The sequence below is a fragment of the Cnephaeus nilssonii genome, assembly GCF_951640355.1.
Source record: "Cnephaeus nilssonii genome assembly, chromosome: 9".
NCBI lineage: Eukaryota > Metazoa > Chordata > Mammalia > Chiroptera > Vespertilionidae > Cnephaeus > Cnephaeus nilssonii.
In genome coordinates, this window is record NC_137080.1 from 70,825,979 (window position 1) to 70,849,733 (window position 23,755).

The following is a 23,755-nucleotide window of genomic DNA, read 5'->3' on the forward strand; positions in this document are numbered from 1 at the left end:
AGGAAAAGGGGAAGGGCCAAGGTTCTTTCTGAGTCTTTTTTTTTTTTTTCTTTCTTTTTTGTTTCCTCTTAATAAACAGCTTAAAATCAATATATTAAAAAGACAGCTTCAGAGTGGCAAAACTTTGGTCCCTTTCAAGCCTCAGTTTCAAATGTTTAGCATTTTAAATAGGACAGCCCACTCATCTGCTTTAGAATACATTAAAATACTCAGTTGTCAATATGCAGCATTCTCATGATGTGTATGTATCCAAGTCCTACTCTTGTTTTTCAGACAGATTATTCTGAAAAGCTGAAATGTAGACTGGGAGGAATGCTGTGTTCAAGTCTGGGAGAGTGTCAGTTTTCTTTAGATGCAGTTAAGAAAATATAATGTAAGAAGCACACCTACTATGTGTAAGGCACAGTGGTAGACCTATACACTGGAATAGTGTCATGCAGAGAATATGCCTGGTCCTTACTCCTTCTTCATCTAGTGCAGTGATCAGCAAATTGCGGCTCGCAAGCCACATGCGGCTCGCGAGCCGCGGTTTGCCACTCTGTTGACTAATGAGTTTGCCGACCACTGACCTAGACTCTCAATTCCAATAATTACAGGCTGTTGTTCTTCCTTGTGATTAAGCCCCTATCCCAGTGGTCGGCAAACTCATTAGTCAACAGAGTGGCAAACCGCGGCTCGCGAGACGCATGTGGCTCGCGAGCCGCAGTTTGCCGACCACTGATCTAGTGGACTGATAAAAACCTGAGGAAGTCTGTAGGGAGCGGTTATAGGGTTAAGCCTCAGACTGACCTGTTGGCAAAGCCAAAAACAAGTCCCAGCTTAGAGGGCACAGCCCTCTTAGCATAATTAAGCTTGACCTTATGATGCTCCCTAGATCCTTCCTGAGTAACTAATGGGCTGTGGGAGGTGCAGCAAGTGCTGCCAAAACGAGTGAAACTCACAAGAACATTGTAACTATGGTGACCACTACCTTGTTTACCTCTGGCTATAAAATAAAGGCTCAGCTTGCTGTCTGGATCTGTTCTGTGGTCTCAGCCAGGCACAGAAGATCCACCTAGACCCAGCTTATTCTCTTTATCTGTCTTTTCTTCATCCTTCGCTGGCCCCCCTCAGGCTCGCCGAACCCTTGGCTGTGCTGGCGCAGCACAGAAGCCCTGGCCAGTGTTGCTCAATTGGTTGAGCTTTGTCTCATGCACCAAAAGGTCTCAGGTTCGATTCCTGGTCAGGGCACTTGCCAGGGTTGCTGGGCTTGATCCCCAGCTAATTGATGTTTCCCTCTCACATCCATGTTTTGTTTTTGTTTTTGTTTTTGTTTTCCCCCTCTCTCTCCCCTTCTTTGTCTAAAATCAATAAAAACCCATATAGAAAAACCTAAGGAAGAATGAGGTCACTGACGTGTACACTGAGTATAAGCAGTGTGCTTTGGTATGGAGACCAGAACAAGTGTACTTTCCATGAAGAAAGTGGGTAACTATGTGAAGAAGGGATTCACTGGAGTGATAAGCTGTGGCTTATCAAGTAATGACCTATCACCGTCAGAGGCATCAAATGATGGATATGTTTGTGTAAGACAACCAATCTATCTGAAAGTAAATTTGTAGCTGTAAATGATGGCTTAGAGAAAGAAAGTAATTAGTATGTACATCATCAGCTTTTTGAAATTTTGGTTTCTAATTAAATCGGAGTAAGTTTTGTTACTCCTGAGCTTATCTCCCTGACCTCATACAATTTTAGCCAAGGATTCTAGGCGACCCAGCTTTTGTGAAAACTCTTAAGAGTCACTCTGTCTCTAGATCAGTCTAGACTAGACCAATGGTTCCCAATGTGGGGCACACGCCTCACGGTGGGGGGGTGGGGGGATTTGATTTTTAAGGGGGGCAATTAGAGAATGAGTTATTAACAGTGAATTTTTTTGCATTTCTTATGGTTCTAGGGGCCTCATATACAGTATATAAATATATATTGTGACATATTTTATACATTTCAGTTCTCTATTGTGTGTTTTGAAACTTTATTTGCTATTTTTTCATATCACTTCATATTATTATTATTATTTTAACAATTTCTTAGTGATTTCTTCCTCAGTACTTCAACTGTCCTTTTGTTCTTTTATTTTTCTCTTTCATGGATGCCATGTTCTTTGGAAGCTTGTTTAGACCAAGTTAATGGCCTTTTAGGCTTGCTCCACGTGACTAGGAGTTCACTTTTTGAATACTAAGAATTATATGTCACAGGGGAGGCATCAGAATTTTAGAGATGCTTAGGTGGGGCATGGCTCCCACCCTTCCCCCCAAAAAAAAGGTTGGGAACCACTGGTCTAGACCAATGTTGATGAACTCTTAGGAGAATAGAAAACTAACAATATGTTTTTAAAGTACACAGATTTTCACAGCAAGAGACATACTCTCTCTCCGTGATAACTGGGATGGAACATTATATTTAATAGATGTAGTAAAGGTGAGCCGTGGCGCCCACTTGATCTGACTCTCCCCTGAATAACCTCCTTTGTGCTCTCCCGAGTCGGGCCATATTCTCAGGAAGAGAAAGTACATGGGAGGAGGGAAGGAGATGGTGTGTGACATTCTTTCCCCAGTTAACTAATGTCTGGAAAAGGACAAAGATTGTGTTCCATGCCAGATGCTCTGGTAACGTGAGCAGCAGTAGCATGAGCTTAACTGCAAAAGCACGGCAGCTGAACAAAGGCTCGGTAGATTCAGAAGGGCAGATTGTGTGTGTGAAGAAAATCCGCTAGGATGATCACTTCCCCAAGCAGAACAAATTCGTCGGCAAAATCTTCTGTAAAAAGGAACAGTTATTAATCTTAGATTTGGTATTTCCCTAAAGAATATTTTACTGAGCTTCCCTATGCAAAGCAATGTCATAAAGGCATGCATTCAGCCAAATTCTTAGCAGCGGTGAACAGAAAATAGATTAAAAAACACATTCTTATCACCAAAAATAGACCTTATGGGTGTATGAGGTTGTGAAATTGAGGGAGATGGCTACCTATCACAATAATTAAAATCTAATTATCAAAAACCTTGCATGTGGCACTGAGCTTAGTGGTACTAGTATGTCAAGCATGTTGAGTAAGATTTGTTCTCTGCCCTGTAGATGCTTATGACTCACCCAGAAAACACCTGCACAGGTAGCCACAGAGCTGATGCTTCCACAGTGCAGGGGGAACGGATGCCACGTGGGGGGAGGCCAGAGGTCCATCCTCTCTGCAGCCTGTATCTGTCTGTGTGCCAGGCACGAATGCAGCCCTGTGGGAGGCTATGACCCCAACTTACCCGACCTTCCCTGCTTCATGCTATTTTCTGTGCAACTCTACAAAAACTTCCCGAGTCTATTTTTATATTGTAAATGCGTTTTGTCTCGTAGGATTCAAAGTTTTGTTTTCAGATCTCAAGGTTGTTAGTTCATTTCATATTAATTGTTATTTACCTTAAATCCACCCTTTTCGAGTTCAAGCACCTCTCTCGATGTTAAAAATAGGTTCCTGTTTCATGCATGGTGGTTAAGAGACTACTCACTGAAACCAGAATGCCTGTGTGTTGTGTTGTAGACTCGCCAGTAATATCTCCACTAAGTTTTCATTTTTACAGTCTTAAAGAGTTTTATACTTTTTCCTTTGCATAGTAGAACTTTATTTGCCTTTGGATATAATAATGATAACAATTATATGTGGTATACATTTATATAAATAAATACATCTGTATCCTTTTATAGCCCACTGAAGTTTTCCTGAGGTATAGTGACTGGAACTATATTATTATTCTAGTTCTGAGTATATTATATTTTTAAAACATAGAATGCCTTCTCCTATCATATTTAAAATATTCTTTTTGATGAGGCCCAGTATTATTTATTTATTTATGTATTTATTTATTTGTCGTTTAAAGTATTACAAATAGTAGTCATATGTCTCCCTATTTCCCCCCCATTGACCTTCCCCCGGCCTCCCCTACCCCCTGGCACATGCCCTCACCACCCCCAGGGTCTTGTGTCCATTGGTTATGCTTATATGCAGGCATACAAGTCCTTCGGTTGATCTCTTAACCCTCCCCAATACTCCCCAGCCTTCCCGCTGTAATTTGACAGTCTGTTCGATGCTTCTCTGGGGCCCAGTATTTCTATCTGCAGCAGCCCATTAGTTGATCTCTTTTCTATGTTTTTGGATCTTATTTCACAGAACCCATTCTTATAAATATATATCATGTACTTTATGTATATTTAAAAATTTCTGCAATATCTTAACCAATGTCACCCCAATACATTCAATAAAAATTAAAGAAAGAAATTTGCAAGTCTTCCTTACCTTTGAAGTATATTTGTTGCTTTCCTGCTTATCCACAAAGCTTTCAGAAATCACTTTTATCCTCTCTATACAAGATAAATATAATTTTAGCTGCAAAATCTTAATTTCTCTTAAAAATATAAGGATTTATTATTCAATTCACTTATGAAAATATTAAATAAGACCAGGACTAGTACCAAGCTCAGGGAATTCACCAAATTTTTAGCATCCTTTGTTATTTAGGTTCATCTTATAAAAATAACATGGTGCTATATCTGTAGCAAATAAAATTTTTTTCTCTGTTGTGAAACTACTGGTCAGGCACATTTTCTAATACAGAATGTTCTGTGGCAGTTTTTGCATGGACTTGCCCCAGTGGTGGGATTTGCTTTGTGCTTGGTGCTGCTACTGTGTATTTTACCATCTTGCTGGGATGGACGAGAAGTCCATCACATCATTTACCACGTGGCACTTCTTTCACGCAGAGGCTCTTTATAATGATAGTTTCTCAATAATTCTCATGTGGATGTGGGTATATAGGTGGAGCAGGGTCCCACTGAATCTCCCAGCTTGGATCTGGGTTATTTTATGGTAAAATAACAGAGGTTCTGAGCATCTCTGGTGGTAGATCTGGAAACTCTCTGGTGATCCCTGACATTGGACTATCTCACCCCTCCACAGATGTGCTTGAGAATGAGAAACATGGCACTTTTCCAAGTAGCCCATCCCTTTAATTTCATTTCTTAATGTTTAGAAAATTCTCTTGAAATATCATTATATTAAGTAAAATTCTGATTTTCTGCAAGTTCCAAGAATTTTATCTGTATTTTCCTTGTGTGCTTAGTTTCACATCAAAGGACATAGATTCCACTGAATGCTAAATTGAAGTGTAAAGTTAAAAGACAAAGGACTTGAATTTCCTGCTGCATTTTATATAAAACTGCCCAGCATTTAGTATTCCTAAAGGTAACATCTTTAGTTTTTAGTGTCTGTAAAGTTTGTAAGTAGCATGAAGAAATGAAAGAAGAATTTCAAACCCATCTGTTTGGATTCTGTACTTTCTAGGTGTGAAATTAGGTGAGTTACTGCATCTTTTAGAGACTTAGCTGTCTCATCAGGAAAATGGTTCTAACAGTACCTTCCTCATTTATACAACACATGCTAACACACATTTAAAAAAAATCATTTATACAACACATGCTAACACACCTTTAAAAATAATTTATATAACACACGCTAACACACCTTTAAAAAATTATGTATTATATTATGTTCCATGAAACAGCAAGTAATTCATCTTTAGTTCTCCAAAAGCATCTAGTATTCTAGGTATTCATTAATTACTTGTTGAATAAATGAAAGTAGAGTAGTCCCAGTAAGTCACTTGTCAATAGAGGTGTGAATGTACTATAGATATTCTCTCCAATTTCTGTTTTTGGTATATTTTAAAATGTGTGTGGTCCCAATCAGTATTGACACATTAAACAACTACAAACAACTATTAAAGAATTTATATTAAAAAATGAGCCATTACAAGAATTATTTATAATAATAAGAATCAACTCTTTCTAAAAGTATTTACTTGTCAAAAACCAAAAGGTTATAGGAAAATAAAGAACTTTTATTATTTTATTTTTAGTTTTCCATTTTACTTTATGAGTTTCTGTACCTTAAAATGTTTTTTTCAATGAGGATTATTACATTTGTAATAAAGAACAAAGAACAACAAAAATCTTCAGAGATTCCATGTATTCAGATGGAGCCTCCTAAAATGCAATGGACTTTAAGGATTACAAGTCTTTAAAAATATACAGATGAAGGTCTAGTTTTCAGGATAAGTAACTCTATGGGTAATGGGTCCCTAAGAATATCTCATTTTCTGTAAGTTGGAAATTGGTGGTCTTTTGGGTCCTTGTGCATAATGATCTCAGAGATTTCCTAATTTTGTATGAGACTAAAGGGACTTTGCAGAAACAGCTTGGTTGAATCACTTACTAGGCCATAAATAAGTGTTCTATGTTTTCAAATAAGCTCCAAATGATGTTACTTATCTGGCTGGTGAACTAGATATGTAAAAAGGAGAATATTTTGGTCAGGGTCTTGAATAAGATGTGGAATAGATGAGAGTTTACAAACATAGTTAATTGCCAGGACTGAGTAAATATTTTGTATTTGGTTCTTTTCAATGTTTCTGAATTTTCTTTAATATCATTCCTTAATGTTTAGAAAATTCTCTTGAGATATCAGCATGTTTTAGTTATGCTATGAGGAGGTATAGGAAATAAGATTTTGCCCATGTCTTAAAGGAAGTAATCATCCCTGGTGATAAGTTGTGGTTTAGAGGATAAATAGAGTGAGCTCCCCTCCTCCACTAAGGAAAGGTGAAATTAATGAGGTCAAGAGACAAAGTTGTTATGCAGCAGCTTGTCACCAGCAGAAACTTTTTTTTTTTTTTAAAGCCCTTCCTGAGACAAGTTCGAAGGCGTCCATGCAATATTTTCTCTAGGAAAGTTGTTTTGATTACATCAGCCTATTGGGTTATCATCAGATCCTGTTGGACAAAGAAATCTCATTTGGAATCATTTATGAAGCAGAGATCAGAGTCAAATGTCCCTTCTGACTTTGTATTTCAACATGGTAGGGTTTAGTTGCCATTCATTCATTAGAAAATATTTATTAGCCCTAGCTGGTTTGGCTCAGTGGATAGAGCGTTGGCCTGCGGACTGAAGGGTCCCAGGTTCAATTCCGGGTTGTGGGCTCAAACTCCAGTAGGGGGTGTGCAGGAAGCAGCCAAACAGTGATTCTTTCTCATCATTGATGTTTCTATCTCTCTCCCTCTCCTTTCTTCTCTGAAATCAACAAAAATATTAAAAAAGAAAATATTTATTAAATTTCCATTTTATTCTAGGCAATAGATTAAGCACAAGGATACATTTAAAATGCCACCTTCCAGGAATTTCCAGTCTGTTGACTAGGTTTGCCTTGTCAGTCTTTCCTGATTTCACTTCCTCGTCCACCTAGCTTGGGTTTCATATTTTATTATTCTAGTCTCTTAGTTGCCAATATCTTCAACTTACTTTGTCATTGTCTTCCTGAGTTTGTATCTTCACAAACCTCAACCCTGTGTTTTTAACATCTCAAACAGAGCTTTGCTGGAGAAAAATTATTTACCTGTGCGGTGCGGATTGGTGCCACCACAACTTTAAAGTCTCCAGTTCCTGTGGGACACTCAACAGTTTTGTTTCTTGAGTTGGCTCTTTCTCATTCTCTGCTATGACTATATCAAACCAGTTCCATCCTCCTTAAAACTTTAGTTTTCCATATCCCTGCTGTCTGAGCCTTTTCCACCTGAAAGACAAAATTGGAAGCTCCAGAACTGTCTACCATTCTTGTCCACCACTTAAGGGACCTTAATCTTCCTGAGGCTCAGTTATGTCATTTGAAAAGTGATCATTTAATGTTGACAATTTCCTTTTTCCTAATTCCCCTCTTCCTCCTTATTTTTCATCTTCCCTCCTCTTTCTTCTAACATTCCTCTTTTCTTTCTCTTAGAGAGGAAGATATAGTAAAGTTCTATATCTAGTTAAGCACCAAACCGCCAAATCTACCTCACAAATATCTGGAATATCCACATTTTTTTGCCCAAGTGGATACTGGGGATCCTACCTAGTTCCTTGCTTTATTGCTGCAGTGTTTGTTACCTCTAGAAGGGGCACCTAAGTATACTGTACACATGGTATTTAAGGAATCACAGTACTTGAGTTAAACTAATCATTGCCTTTTGATGTGGAGGAAAAAAGTATGTAGATGAAAGAAAGCTACATTAATTATATTGATAATTATTTTACAAAGCACTAAATGAGATTTCTAAGAGGAGACTAAACAGTTTACCAATTGTGACAAAAAAGACAATAATTATGATTTATTTGAACAGGCTACAAAGTTTAATAAGAGATCTACTTTCACTGGGGATTTAAGAAAATTAATCATCTTCGAATAGGGTGGCTATACCAAATTGTCCAGAGAGTTAGGTTAATTTTGAGGGGTGGTCAGAAGAGTAGATAATCAAAAATAGCCTAGGCAAGAAGGAAAAAATGTTGGCCACAGAAATGATAAAACCAGTTTTGTCCAGATGGAGATAGAGTTTGTAGGTGAAAATGACCAGTTATGGAGCCTGGAGAGATTGGGGAGGCTGGGTTATGCAGCATCTCAGATAATGCTAATTTGAATTTTTTCAGAAAGTGCTGGGAAATTGTGGAAGTAGTCTAAGCAAAGAAATAACAAGACTAAAATTGTGACTTAGAGCAGTAACTTGGAAAGTAGTCTAGAGCAGTGGTCGGCAAACTGCGGCTCGCAAGCCACATGCAGCTCTTTGGCCCCTTGAATTTTTAGCAAAGGCCAGCTTAGGAGTACCCTAATTAAGTTAATAACAATGTACCTACCTATATAGTTTAAGTTTAAAAAATTTGGCTCTCAAAAGAAATTTCAATCGTTGTACTGTTAATATTTGGCTCTGTTGACTAATGAGTTTGCCAACCACTGGTCTAGAGGATAGCAGGAGAATGGTCACGCTGAAAGAGGGAGAACAGTTTGGTAATGGCTATGTTAATCCAGGTGAGAAGATGGGAAGTGGCAGCACTCAATTCTAAATGGTTAATTCACTGAACAGAGTTACCACAATGTATTTAACGCATCCTACTTTAATCTATGCTGCTTTCAAGTCTTCACTATTATAACAGAGGTGGTAACTTTACATATTTTGATTTATTTTCCTAGACCAGGTTGCCAGAGTAGGAATAGGAGTTAATACGCATGGATACTTTTAGATTAGTTGATGCAAGTTTATGATATGCTCTTTGAAATATCTCTTCTGTGAATATTTTAAATACATTTTCCTCCCATTTTCTTTGAAGAATATATTTTAAGAAAACTGAAGACACATTCTTTTCAGTTTGACATATTCTTTTAAATTTGACAATCATTGATGCCTTTCTCCCCATGATTTCTAACAGAGGTTAAAACTTGTGAGATTTTCTTGGCTTGCTTTCTTTTTTCGTGCACCTTTATCTTTAACGAAATCAAAGTGTATGAAGGATTATTCCTCACATTATAGCCAGTATACAGGGGTCAAAACAAAGGTTTAAGTATTGACATTAAAAAGCTAACTGTTAAAGAAAATTAAAAGTAAATGAATAAAATCAGTGATATTTAGAATGTAAATAACACTGATTACTTTATTAAAAGGAAACTTATTAGGTCAAATTAGGGTTTATATTTAATGCTTGGCAGAATCCCTTTAAGTTAAGCCTCTTTTAGTTAATTTGATCAAACCATGGATTTGAAATGCAAAATGATAACCTTATATTAATCCATATAAACAACTTTCAAAAGAAACACTGTGATGAGAAAAACATGAATTATGAAAATATCTTGTAATAGAAAACATTCTGTAAGGCCATTCCTGTGTATGAGACAACGGAGCCATCTGATGGAATGATAGCAGAAAAGCTTCTCTGGTGGAAATGTCAAAAGAAATCAGAATCAACCTGTTGTAGAATTTTGAGATCGTCTACATTAAGCATGAATTAGACTTGCATATTTATGCTATGTGACCAAAATAAAACTGAATATCTGTGCTTATGCTCATGGTTCCTCCAAACTGGTTTACTTCATCCCTCTCTATCTTCGGCTCAGGTGCCCCCTTTTCCGTTTAAGCTTGGCCTAGTTTCTCTGGCTATCTGAGGACTCTATTTATAAAGTATCCTGCCTGCTTAATAATAGCAGCATTTAGAGTCCAAGTATGAGAATGTTGGACACACTGCCCTCTCTGAGGACCCTCAGACTACTTGACATAACCTCACCTGAGTGGTTCCTCTCATTTATTGAGTTCAGAATCTATAAATTAGAGTCTAACTCAATGGGAGCCATCTCCTGTAAGTTAGGGGCCCATGAGGTAACGTAACATAAGGTATCTTCCAAACAGAGATCCCCAGTAATGCATGGTGCCTGGGTAATAACAATCAGGACTAACATCTATTTAGTACTTACTATGCACCAGGCCCTGCTTGTGCAGCATAAACGTGCAACCAGAAGACCTGTCAGCTGCAACTGCATTGCTGACTGCTTGAGAAACCTTTCCAAACTCATAGGTAAACAGCTGCAAAGGGTCCCACCCAAACCCTCCAAACTTCTCTAGCTGTCCTACTATTCCCCTAAGGCCCTTGGTCCTGTCTACAATCCATGCACTAAAGAGTTAACACCTGGCCCTGCAGGAGCTCTCTTGAATTCTGCTCTAGCCTCCCAGCACCTCAGCACCCCAGGGGGCAGTCTTACTGACAGTATTCATTTAGAACGAATTAAGTACTTGTGCTTTAGTGCCAACTGCCTGGGTTCAAATCCTAACTCTCCTACTTACAAGATATATGATTTGAAGCAAATTAATATATATATATATATATATATATATATATATATATATATATATGTATTTTTTTCTCAGTTTTCTTCACCTCTAAAATGGAGATGATAATGTATCTATCTCAAGGGATGGTTTTGAAATTAAATGCATTAATATATATAGAGCATTTAGAAGAGATTTGACTCATAGTAGGTATAATAAAAGTGTTATCACCCGAGGATATTTTTCCATTGATTTTTAGAGAGAGTGGAAGGGTGCGGGAGAGACAGGAAGAGAGAAACATTGATGTGAGAGAGACACATCGATTGGTTGCTTCTGCCTGCTCCCCAACAGGGCCTGGATTGAACCTGCAACCGAGGTACGTGCCCTTGACCAGAATCGAACCCGGGACCCTTCGGTATCAGGGCTGACACTCTATCCAGTGAGCCAATCCAGACAGGGCTACAATTGTATTTTTTTATAACTCTTTCCTGTGTAGGGATTAAAACCATTTTAACTCTCCACCAGCTTAAATTTTATCAATCCAAATAATGAGGACTATGGATAACCTGCTATGGATGAGGCAAAAACAAAGACATAAAAACAAATAAAACATGATCCCTTTCATGAAGAATCCTATATAATACAAGCCTAATATGCTCAGTGTCTGGTTGTCTATTCAACCAATCAAAGTGTAATATGCTAATGATATGCTAAGACTGTTCAACTGCTCGCTATGATGTGCACTGACCAACTGCTCGCTATGATGTGCACTGACCACCAGGGGGCAGATGCTCCAACTGGTAGGTTAGCTTGCTGCTGGGGTCTGGCCAATCGGGACTAAGCGAGACGGGCCAGACATGCCCTGGAGCCCTCCCGCAGTTGCTCCCCAGCTGGCCAACCTCCCGCGTCCCTCCCCGGCCCTGATTGTGCATCGGTGGAGTCCCTCGGCCTGGCCTGCGCTCTCTCGCCATCCGGGACCCCTCAGGGGATGTTGGACAGCTGGTTTTGGCCCGATCCCACAGGCCAGGCCAAAGGACCCCACTGGTGCACAAATGCGTGCACCAGGCCTCTAGTCTTACAATAAAGTACTGTGATGGAATTGAAGGCTTCCATGTGGTAAAGAAAGTGATTCAGGTTGTTCAGGGCAGATAATGAAGAGACACCATGGGCTAGATGGTGAACACCAGAGCTGACACCCTTTTCCAGGAAGGAGCCAACATGTGGCTCTAGCCAGTCGTTGCCATGACAAAATGTGGCCCCAGTGATGCCAGTTTTCCAAATCTCCTAAGAATGCCAGAAATCTGGATTTTTATGTTAAATTTTATAATTTTAAAATGTTGGCAATTAAAGTATAAAGTAGAGAGTAAAGAAGAAAAGAAAGTTTCTCAATAACCACATAGAAGATCTCAAAAAGACTGGAATGCTGCTCAGAGTACGCAGAAGTTATAGAGGGCCCTGGGCAGAGTGATAGCTGCAGTGACCCTAATTTTTCCCAGCAGTGGCATCTAGAATGGTATTGAGAGATGTTGGTCAAAATATGTAACCATTAGCCCAGCTAATAGAAACAACAACAACAACAAAAATACAACTGTAAAAGAATATATAATTGAGGAAGTTGAGTGAACAAGTTTTTATGAGTCACACAGATAACATTAGAATTGGAACTCCATCTAGTTCAACTGTCAGGCTGTGGTGATGTGGGAAGTTCCTTAAATAATTCCCATTCTTCCTTGGCTGTTATATGACCTTGAACAAATCACTTAACTCCTGTGGACCTATTTCTGCCTTGGCAAAAATGTAGGTAATAGCAAATGTTCCCTGCATGTTTTGTAAGTGCTAAATGAGACATAATATTGTCTGGTTATGAAATACTTATAAAATGGTAGTGATTCTAGATGAAAATACAAAGGCTCCAGAAGGATTTGCTACTTAGTTGAAAAGTCAGAATTAGAACCCAAACCACATGAATCCTGGATAATAAGTTTTTTAATGAAACATCATTCATATTGTAGCTGACTGTAATTAGGAGATTAAGGAGAATAAAAATACTCTATTGGAGGCATGATAAACCAGGGATTTGCCTAAATTTGTTTCAGTTATTATATCTATGTTTATACTCTGATTATCCTAGTATATAAGAGAAAGTAAAAAGGCTGAACTAAAGGTATTCTTCATCTGATAAAAACTTTTGATTTGAACATCTATTATGGAGTTAGAGGCATGTACTGTGACTTAGTTCTTGGGATTTTACTGGTGCAATTCTCAGGTTAGTAACTAGGTGAATTGTCTTTGTTGTTCTCTTAAGAATCTTTTCTTTTTGGTCTGGATTATCTGAAGACAGGTGAATGTTACAAAAATAAAAATTGTACCCCCTCTTTCCGTCTCCAGAAGCTGACTTGCCCTGGCTTTATTGATAAATGGGGACAACTGAGCCTCAGCAGCGACTCTGGTCATGTATTTATATAACTCGCCCCCAGATATGAAACTTCTCAGAACATGCTCTTCAAAAAGACAATAGCTTAAAACATTTTGGAATGTAGTTTGTGACCCTGACCCTGCCACTTTTCTTTCCCCTGAAACATAATGTTTTTGTATAACAACATTAAACATACCAGTGTCAGCTTAAAAAAGCACAACGCTTTAATTTTTTTGTTTTAGTATTGGTTTTTGTGTCCTGGGACTCAGGGGTGATTCTGTCCTCCGCTGGTATGAAGACCCCGAAGCTCTTCACCTCTAGCCCCTGCTGGAAATAGGCCCTGTCGAGTCTATCAAGGGATCCTTTCAAAGATTATAACTAGAGTGTAAGAGGTTTGGTTATTTTGTTTAAAAAATGTTTTTCTTTACATATCAAGCTATAAGACAGCTTGGGGATGACATTTGTTTTATACTGTAAAACACAGTTACAAAACAGTATTAATGCAGTGCTTTTTTGAAGTAAAGTAAATATGGATACAATAAGTTTGAGGTAAGAAAAAAGAGAGAAGAGTCAAATCTCAGGTAATTATGCTTCTGGTCAAAGACATTAGAGATGCTAAAAAAGATGACTTTTGGGCTGAAATGCCTTTGGCAAAATTATTTAGGAATAAATAATGTAAAATACCCCGGAGTATAAAGTAAGAATAGAAATCTTGACTAGTTGGACAGGATCTTAATTTATTACATGATATTTCCCAAACCACATGTGGAAGGTGATACAGACTATCCAGCCTGTGAGCGGAATGTTGGGCTTTGTAATTTTGAGTTATTCCATTGGATGTGGAAATGACAAAATTTACCTCGTTATAAAAGTCTCCTGTATTAATTTTAAAATTTAGCTCTCCAATCATCATACTTTCTTGACAACCAAATTTGGTTGTGTGCATGATCTGTTATTGGACTTTTTGTTTATTAACTATTATAGGATTCAAGAGATGAAGGTAATGAGACGGAAGGCACCAGGATGAGAAAATTAAGAAGGACAAGAAAGAAAGTTACTAAATCACATATTTCTTCAACTGAAATAGGAGAAATGGATATGCCCAACTCAAAAGGTATCTTGTACAACTGCTTGGCTAGCTCAGTCTGTAGAGCATGGGACACTTAATCTCAAATATCTTGCTACCATTATCCCTCAAGAATATGTCATCAATGACAATCTCTATTTGGTCCACGTTTTCATAATAAATTTGCTTTTCTTCTATGGAAGAAGCAAAAACAAATAAAATTTATTTGTACGAAGTCAACATAAAAGATGGTAAATACAGGGTTACAATTGTAAATATATTAAAACAATCAGCCAAAATATTCAGAATTTAAAGGGGGAAGAATAAGGAGATAGAGTGGGAAAAAAGAGAGAACACAAAAGAAGAAACATATAAGTAAGAAGAGAAGCACATTTCTGTTCTGAGAATGAGTACAAAGATCATTACTGAAGATTTAGGAGGCCACAATAAAGGTGGGGGCATGTTTTCATACCACATGTTGGAATTCCAACTAGACTCTTAGTCTAATGGATCTGAAACAGTGCTGAAATTAGGAGTTAATTTGGACAACAGACTCCATTCTAGGAACAGTGGTGTTTTCCAAGGCAGGTCAGTAGGAAAGGGCAGTGCATGGCACCAATCAAAAGCAGCCAGACTTTTTATAGATTTTTAAAATTATTTTTAAATTCTCTAGAGACATTGCACCTCCTTATGGCCTACAACCAGGGTGTACTATGCTCACTGCCCTTTATTTGGTATTTTACCGCCTAGGAATAAATTATTTCCTCAAGCATTTCTCTCCATATCAATTGGAAGACAGTTGAAAACAATGGCATCGTCCCTTAACATTTTTCTGTATTACTACAGAAAGGATCAAAGAACAAACGGTGTGTCACAAATTAGGGGATACGAGCAAACCAGTTGTGGGACCTGGCTCTGATGAATCTCATCCACAAGATGACGAGGACTCCCAGGATCATACAGCAGAGATGAAACCCTCACCCCTCAAAACATCAGCCCGTGCTCCTGGTAGTGAATTCAACCCAGACTCCAGCTGTACTGGTAAGGACTCTGGGACAAACGGGCATATAGTTCCAGCCACTTGTCCTAAATGTGTATGTGAATTAGAGATAATGTGATGTTGGTTGAGGAATGCTAGCCTGGGAGTCAGAATACTTAAAAGAATATCAGCTATCATTGATAAAGTGCTTTACAGTTTTCTTTACACACTAGGCTGCCCATCTAGAAAATGAAAAGGTTGTAATGGATGATCTCACAAGTCTTCTAAAAGTGAAATTCTGTTACTCTAAATTTATGGCTTATTAAATTAGTGATACGGCTATTTCAGACTATGAATGTATTGGTTAAAAATCTCTGAGATCCAAATGACAGAAACTAGTTAAAAAGAGGTATTTTTCTCCCCATGAGGGAATGAATGTTGAAAGGATTGAACGAACAGGTTTGGAAAGTAAGAAAATAGCAGTTTGTGACGTTAGAGGTACAGTATCCACCAAACAACGTTTACTTCTGACACTAATTGCATGTTTGGGAGTTTCCCAAGATTAGTTTTGATAATTCACTACAAGGACTCACAAAACTCACTGAAAGTGATTATACTCAAGGTTATGGTTTATTATTGTGAAAGAATACAGATTAAAATCAGCCAAGAGAAGTAACTCATGGGGGGAGTGCAGAAAAGTTCTAAGCATAGAGCTTCCACTTGCCTGCTGCCAGTGGCGTCATGGACAACACTATTCTCTTGGCAACAATGTGTGAGTGTTGTAACCAGGGGTGCTCACCTGAGTCTTGGTGTCCCGAATCTTTATTGGGGTTCCAGAGCCAACTGGCCATGTGTCTGACCTGAGTCTTCAGTCCCGCTGGGGGTCAAGCTGATACCACATGACTCAACAATAAATGACATTGCTAGATATTCTAGTGGGGCCAGAAGCTCCGGTAAACTAAGATACTCTTGTCAGGCAGGAAAGTCCGAGAGCTTAGAGATGACTTCCCAGGGACCAAGGGTAGAGGCCAGTGCTCTCCTTGGGCAAGGTGAAATTCTTTACTACACACAGGGCCTGAGGAGGAAGTAGAGCCTGGGAGTGAACGCTATCAGGACTCCATAGACATTAGTTTTCTATTGCCAGCATAACAAATTACCACAAACTTAGCATCTTGAAAGAACACAATTCATTACCTCAGACTTCTGTATGTCCTAAGTCTGGGTTGGCTCAGCTGATTTCTTTTTTATAGGTTTTGCAAGGTCAAAATCAGAATGGTGGACCTCTAGGTTCTTAGCCAGAGACTCCAGGGACTATCCACTTGCTGTTCATTCAGATTGTTGGGAGAATCCAGTTCCTTACAATTGCAGGACTGAGGTTCCTACTTCTTTGCTGGCTGTCAACTGGGGTGGCTCTTAGCTCCTAGAATCTTCTCTCTGTTTCTATATCTCTCAGCCAGCAATGCCTCAAATCCTTCTCATGTTTGGAATCTCTCTGAATTCCCCTTTTTCTGCAAAATAATATTTTTTTTCCTGCCTACAGTTGGAGAAAGTTCTCTGCCTTTAAGGGCCAACCTGGATAATCCATAACAATATTAATTTTTAAGGTTTGTACATAACCCTAATAACATCTGCAAAGTCCATTTTGCCATACAGTTTGATGTAATCTACAGGTTCCAGGGCCTGAAAGTCTTTGGGAGGCCTATCACACTGTCTCTCATCTCTGCGTTTCTCTGTGCTTTTTGGTTTCATGACTTTCTCCATGAAAAGCATGAGCACTGACAGCCCCTAAGCACCAGGGATTATCAACACAAGTGCTACAGGGGCCAGGCAAATAACACAAATGCTTGAGGTGGGCTGGTCTAAGAAAATAGGAAGTGGTGCTGGCTGTGAGAAACTAGATTAGAGGGTGACAAGCTATAGCCCATGGACCAAATTAGCATGCGAGCTGGTTTTTGTAAAGAATCTTTATGTATTGTCTATGGCTGTTTTTGTGCTACAATGGCATAGTTGGTAGTTGGATACCATATGACCTGCAAAGTTGCAAATATTTGCTATCTGGCCCTTTACAGAAGGTATTTGTCAATCCATTAATTAGAACATGCATGCACCATTCCAGGCTACCTCAGAGCTCCAGCCAATGGTTGCTATGAAGACATATCCATCTAGTATTTCAAATCTAGTTTTATCAAGAGAAGCTTGAGCTCAGAACTTTTATATGAAATTTTCTGATATTGGAGTGTCAACTAATTCAAAATATTTTTCAAATATTGGGAAGACTAATACGAAAACATCTGCGCCAGCCCTATTAGCTCTTCCACGAGCAATTTGTAACCTTCAGCCAAAAAAAAGAAGATGGAATTTTCCATTTCTTAGTCTCAAGTAAAAAAATCTGAGGAAAGAATTTGTGTCATGAGCTGTCTCTGCACAAATCAACCAGGTGCTTGAGTACCATTTTTGACTCAATTTAGTTAATTCAGGAGCTCCTCTCTGGCCCAGGGCAGGATTAAGTTTTTTTTAAGCCCTAACCACCAAAAAGTTTACAAACCCAAACGAAACACTTACATGTGTATTTTAAAATATGTAATTTAAAATTAAACATAAAAAATACCCCCCCCCCCCATACTAGTAAGTGCAAGGAATTTCAATATTGTCTTTTCTTCTCTATAATACTTACTCTGAATTTTCATATGTATACGAAAAGCTCCTCCCCCTCCCTCCCCCCCCCCCCTCCCCCGGCCACATTTCCACATTTTATTGTTTCTGTCCCTGCTTTGTACCAGGTTATTCTGCAACCTGGGCTTTCCAACACTGCGGGGATAGCAGGAGGGTGGGGTACCTTTGCACTGGCAGGGTGGCTCTCAGAGGGGACATGTGGATAAAGAGGGGCAGGCCCTGGGAAGGAAGCGTGGCAGATTATCCCTGGCATGCCATAAACTGAGTGCTTATAGAGTGCACTTTCTGAATCAATATTTCTGAAAGCCCACATGCCCAGCTAATCTGCCTTTTATAAGTGACTATGGCTTGCTCTCTGCAACTGAACTATGTCCTTGTTGTCACTGAACACAGCCTTCTAGTTGCTACAGAGCTTGGAGGTTTTATGTTTTTTGTGTTTTTTTTTTTTTTGTATGTATTTTCTGATTTCTTCCCTCTGAACATTCACACTGGTAAAACTTCCTCTATAAAAACACATTGCTTTAATTTATTAGTCCTCTGAGGGGATGGAAAAGGAGAACACCTCCCAGGAACCACACTGTAAGAAAAACAAATGAGACCCTGAACTGGCAATTATCTGCCTGCTATTCATCATGGGCATCTGGGAAGGGCTGACCAAAAGGTTTAATTGTAACTAACAAGTATGATTTATTTGAAGAAAAGAAATTCAGACAATGATGCAGCTAGATTAGTTACTGCCTTGAAAATGAAATTAGATTGGATAGGGTTCTCATAGTTGGTGAAAGAAATGAACTTTTAAATGAGAAATGGATACTTAGGAAACATGCCAAAATATGTGATGTCAATTTTTGCTTCTTAATTAGACAAGGTCAAATCACACAGCATGTATTAATGAATGAACGAATGAATGAAAGCCATCCAGTGCCTATGATATGCCTGTACTGCTACAGGTACTAGGGTTACAGCAGCAAGTGAAGCTCAGCCCCTGGCCTCTTGGAGATGACATGCAAGTGGGAAAGACAGACAGTCACGTGTGTCGTAGAATATGCAGGTGGTGATGAGGACTCTGAATGAAATTAGAACAAATTTGTTATGGACTAAATTGAGTCCCCCCCAAAAAATTCATATGTTGAAGTCCAAGCCCCTAGTACCTCATAATGTGACTGTACTTGGATATGGGATTTTAAAAAGGGTAATTAATGTGGAGCGAGCTGTGTAGGGTCTCCCCTGAGTCCAATATGACTGGTGTCCAGTATGACTGTGTCCTTATAAGAAAAAGAGTTTAGGACACACACATAGAGGGAAGACCATTAAAAAGGACACCTGTAAGCCAAGGAGAGATAGCCTCAGAAGAAACCATCCCCCCTGACACCTTGATCTTGGACCTTTACCCTGTAGAGCTGTAAGAAAATAAGTTTCTGTTACAGCTACCTGGTATTTGTTATGGCAGCCCTAGCAAACTAATACATATACTCATTATCCAGCCATAGAGAAAGTTGGTGATCTTAAACCGAATCAATGGTTGGACCTGTGCACATTGTGATCAAATCCCATAGAATTAATATTCTAGGTGATTATGTTTTATTCATTTTTTTTCAGCACTTTTCACCACAAATTATCTCAGCTTTGCATTCAATGGCATGTTTATTGTCTACAGTTCCCTCATTCAGTAATATAAAGCTGTATGAGGGCAGGGATTTTTCTGCAGCTCTCTAGACTATGTCCAGAAAAAAATAGTAGTGGTAACTAAAAAAAAAAAAAAATCTATCTTGAGTGGATCAATATTTTTTCTTTTTAAAAAATAACACATATTTATTGTAGAAACTTAGAAGATACAGATAAGGTAAAAGACTAATAGGATTACCTGTAATCTAACATTCTAACTTTTTATGTTGTTAAAATATGGGAGTGGGGAGGAGGAGGAGTCAATGGGGAAAATGAAGAAAAAAAGAGGGACACTTGTAATACTTTCAACAATAAAGATAAATTAAAAAACAACAAACAAAATTTGTAGCTTATACTAGTATCTAATTGCTTATGATGTTTAGAATACTGATTATCTGAAATTTTCCATATTTTAACATGCTTATAAATTTTATTTTCTTTAAGGAGAATTATTTAACTTGGGCCGAATACCCAATAATTCAGAATAGGTTGGGAACACAGCAACTGCTAATTTAGCATGAAATACTGTAATTGCTACAGCTTAATTGTTTGTGTTAAATGGAAGGTAGTAAAAAACCCTCAGGAGTCTCAGTGTAGCCAAATGTATCAGTAACAGGACATTATCTCTAATATATTTGCATAGGTGAAACCAGTAATTTGTTTTCCTCATGCTTCATGTACTTTAAATCTACTTAATCTATATTTTAAACTGTCCATCTTTATGCTTATTTTTAAAGCCTAATTATATGTCACAAAGGATACTTGGGTATTACTTTAAAATTAAAGCTGCTGTGACAGGGATGTGACAGATTGATGGGTATTCAATTCACATATGATCATAGTACCGTTACTAGACTTACAGTAATGGTGCTCACTTTATGCATTTATGTGTTTACTGTCTCCCAGGAACTGTTAAATAACTTGTTTAATCGTCATAACAAGCCTATAGGTGTACTGTATCAATGAGAATGCTGAGGCACAGAGAGCATACGTCTTTGGGGCAAAGGCAGCATTTGGAGGTTGGCAGATGGTCTCCAGTGTTTGTGCTGAATCCCTACAGTCTACTGCCTCTCCAAAGGTGCGGACAGTAGATAACATTGGTGATGGGTACTACGTGCCTGACCCTTCTATATGCTTTATAACTCATCACCATAAAATTATATATTCAGTCATTTTATGGTGATGAGTTATCCACTGGAAATCAAAGGTTCAGATTTTGGTTTCAATTTTGGCAATGAACTGAGAGTGTGATTTGGGGCACCTCGTACCTCTCTGGGACTCAAGCTAATGAGTTCATTGGATTAGATTACTTATCCTCCAAAGTCTCTTCTAATTGTAAAGTTTTAGAATTTGAAGACTATCTCAAACGTCTTGAAAAGAACATTTTTTTTTTGGCTTCTAATTTTAGTGATTATTGGTATCTGGGGTCTGCCTATACCCATTTTGTCATTCCATCTTTTGTTTTCTGGTTGCTTTAGGTTTCTAATGCTAAAATTGAGTACTCAGTCTAGAGCTTTCATCTCCTACACTCTCATTCTTGAAAAGTTATTTTGTTTGCTTATTTACACAAATTTTAAATTTGACAGAAAGATGTAGATGCCTTAGATTCAGATGACACTTTAAAGATAAAAAGTCTTTTGGCAAACAGAACAAAACAAAAAAACATACCAGAACTTTTAATTTAGATATTACCAGTTCAAGGAGCTCAAAGTGTTTTCTTTTCAATGGTAGTCATCTATATACAGATTTATATGATGCCAAAGCTGTCTAATTATGCAAATATATTCTAATTTCCATAAGCAAAGGCATTTTCAGTAAGTATTTACATATGATATTGCTATATACTTATGCAAATGATGTTAACTTTCACCTAGTCCCAAGTGATAAACAATCTCCTTGGCCCTTTAGAGACAATGTTCTTGGGAATACGTAAGGCTAAGTAAGAAAGGTAAGATTTCTAGCTCTAAGCCAATGACATGAATGTCAGAGTTAATAATCATAAAGAATATTCAGCCTCCTTTTGCTTCTCATTTCATCATGGTCTAATGCTTTAGAACCATTCTCTGTTTTACAGATGACACTGGGGACAACACACAAATTCCGAAGGTACCTCAACTCTCCTCTAGAATGAAGCACATTAAACAAGAGATGGCCAAAAATCACCTTCAGTTTGTGCGATTTGAAGCAACAGATCTCCATGGGGTGTCCAGGTCTAAGACTATCCCTGCACACTTCTTCCAGGTGAGTTTTACAAGTCGAGTTATGACTGAATGTAATTTCATGACTATTAGCAAGCCAATGGTCCTTATTACTCTTTCTTATTTTATTGTAATCCACACAGCAACTTTAGCTGAAAACCAATACTTTATTTTGTTTCTTCTCTTGTCCCTTCCCAAACACATTATTGCTCCCCAAGGAGCTGAACACATAATTTCAGCTCCCAAACAGCCATTCCTTTACCCAATAGAAATATAAAACTAATTAAGACTGGTAATTTTAGTCCTTCTGCTTTGAATAATTTCCCTCTACAGAATTATCTTTTCTCTCTTACTGCAATTATGAAGATTATATTTTGTTTGACATGAGAAAATTGCAACAGAAGACCCAGGAGCAAATATAATAGGGAAAAAAATAATTAAATAGAAAGAAATTTGCTAGATAAAAAGCATATCCCTTTTAGCTTCTATTTCTGATAAGAAAATACTCTATTGTTGGATGACTTAATGACTATTAACTTCTCTAAAATAGTGATATTAAGAAATATTGTATTTTTGGATATGTTCTAAGATCGTAAGATATTTTTCAATTTATATTATGTCTTCATTTTAATGACAGGTACACTAGTATTGTACAACTGAAACATGACTTTTTAGGAATGAGACATCAGTCATATTATTTAAAAATATAATAGTTAAGCATGCTTTAAATTAAAATATATAATTGTTATCACTGTAATATCAAATTGTAGTTTTTTTCATAGGTTTTATGCTGGAAAAAAACTGGGCATCTTCAAAACACCTTTTAAAACAATGCTAACAGATTCAAATTTGTTTCTTAAGAAATTCTTTAGATCAGCCTGCAGGTATTGTTTCCTCTTTATCCAGGCAAGAGCACATGTTGGTTACTTTTGATAACAAAATGTGAAATTTATTGTGGATAGGCCCAGGATCTAATTCACATGACTTTCTTTCAATCAATAAGAAACCATTACTGGCACTTCAGGCACTTGCCAGAGACCTCAATATAAAACTTTTTGTTATTCAGTTTTTTCCAACTTCTAATAATTTAATCTACTAATGACATCTGAAACTACATTTTTAAGACCTTACTCTAGTTCCTCAATGGAACTCCTTTATGAAAATATAATTTAATATGCTTCCTACATTTGCTGAGCACTGATACAATTGATGTACAGAGAAAACTTCTGCATTCTATTTTTTTATTGCTATTGAAAATATTTTCCATTATCTTATTCAATGTCCCACATATAAGAACCACTTTTATTTTTCTGGAATTTAGATAGGGCAATTGCTGTTTATTCTTAACTACAGTTTCCTAATACATTTCATTATTATTATTATTTTTTATATTTTTATTGATTTTTTACAGAGAGGATGGGAGAGAGATAGAGAGCTAGAAACATCGATGAGAGAGAAACATCGATCAGCTGCCTCCTGCACACCTCCTACTGGGGATGTGCCCACAACCAAGGTACATGCCCTTGACCAGAATCGAACCTGGGACCCTTCAGTCCACAGGCCGACGCTCTATCCACTGAGCCAAACTGGTTAGGGCTACATTTCATTATTATTATTTAATGATTATACAGTAGCTATATATTTTTTAACAAAACAACTCAAATTTATTTTGGAACTTTTGAAGGTATAAATAAGAATGAGTATTTATTTGCAGCATGAATATTTATAACTTAAGATTAAATTGATTTTGGAAAATTTATCATGACTAGACATTAAAAATAGGTTAATCTGTGCAGACCAATCTAAACATTGTGTGTCTGGCCCAGGTGGCATGGCTCAGTGGTTGAGCATTGACCTATGAACCAGGAAGTCACGGTTCAATTTTCAGTCAGAGCATATGCCCAGTTTGCAGGCTCAATCCCCAGTGGAAGGGCATGCAGGAGGCAGCAGATCAATGGCTTGTCCTATTGTAATCCCCAGAGTTAACTGCCTCTCAGAAGTCTACAGTAAAGAATTGGAAGTCTTTTTCAGTCCTATAACACACACCTGAGCAGCCAG

At 37.8% G+C, this 23,755-nt stretch overlaps 1 protein-coding gene across 1 annotated transcript in view; it reads left to right on the forward strand.

Annotated features, from left to right (window-relative positions):
* LGSN (lengsin, lens protein with glutamine synthetase domain) overlaps positions 1-23,755 on the forward strand; it is a gene marked incomplete at both ends in the record, with an annotated part of 30,306 nt that overhangs the window by 856 nt on the left and 5,695 nt on the right. The window contains 2 exons of the mRNA XM_079781071.1: positions 14,101-14,230; positions 21,574-21,740. Coding sequence (XP_079637197.1) covers positions 14,101-14,230; positions 21,574-21,740 — 297 coding nt within the window. The remainder of the gene's footprint in view (positions 1-14,100; positions 14,231-21,573; positions 21,741-23,755) is intronic.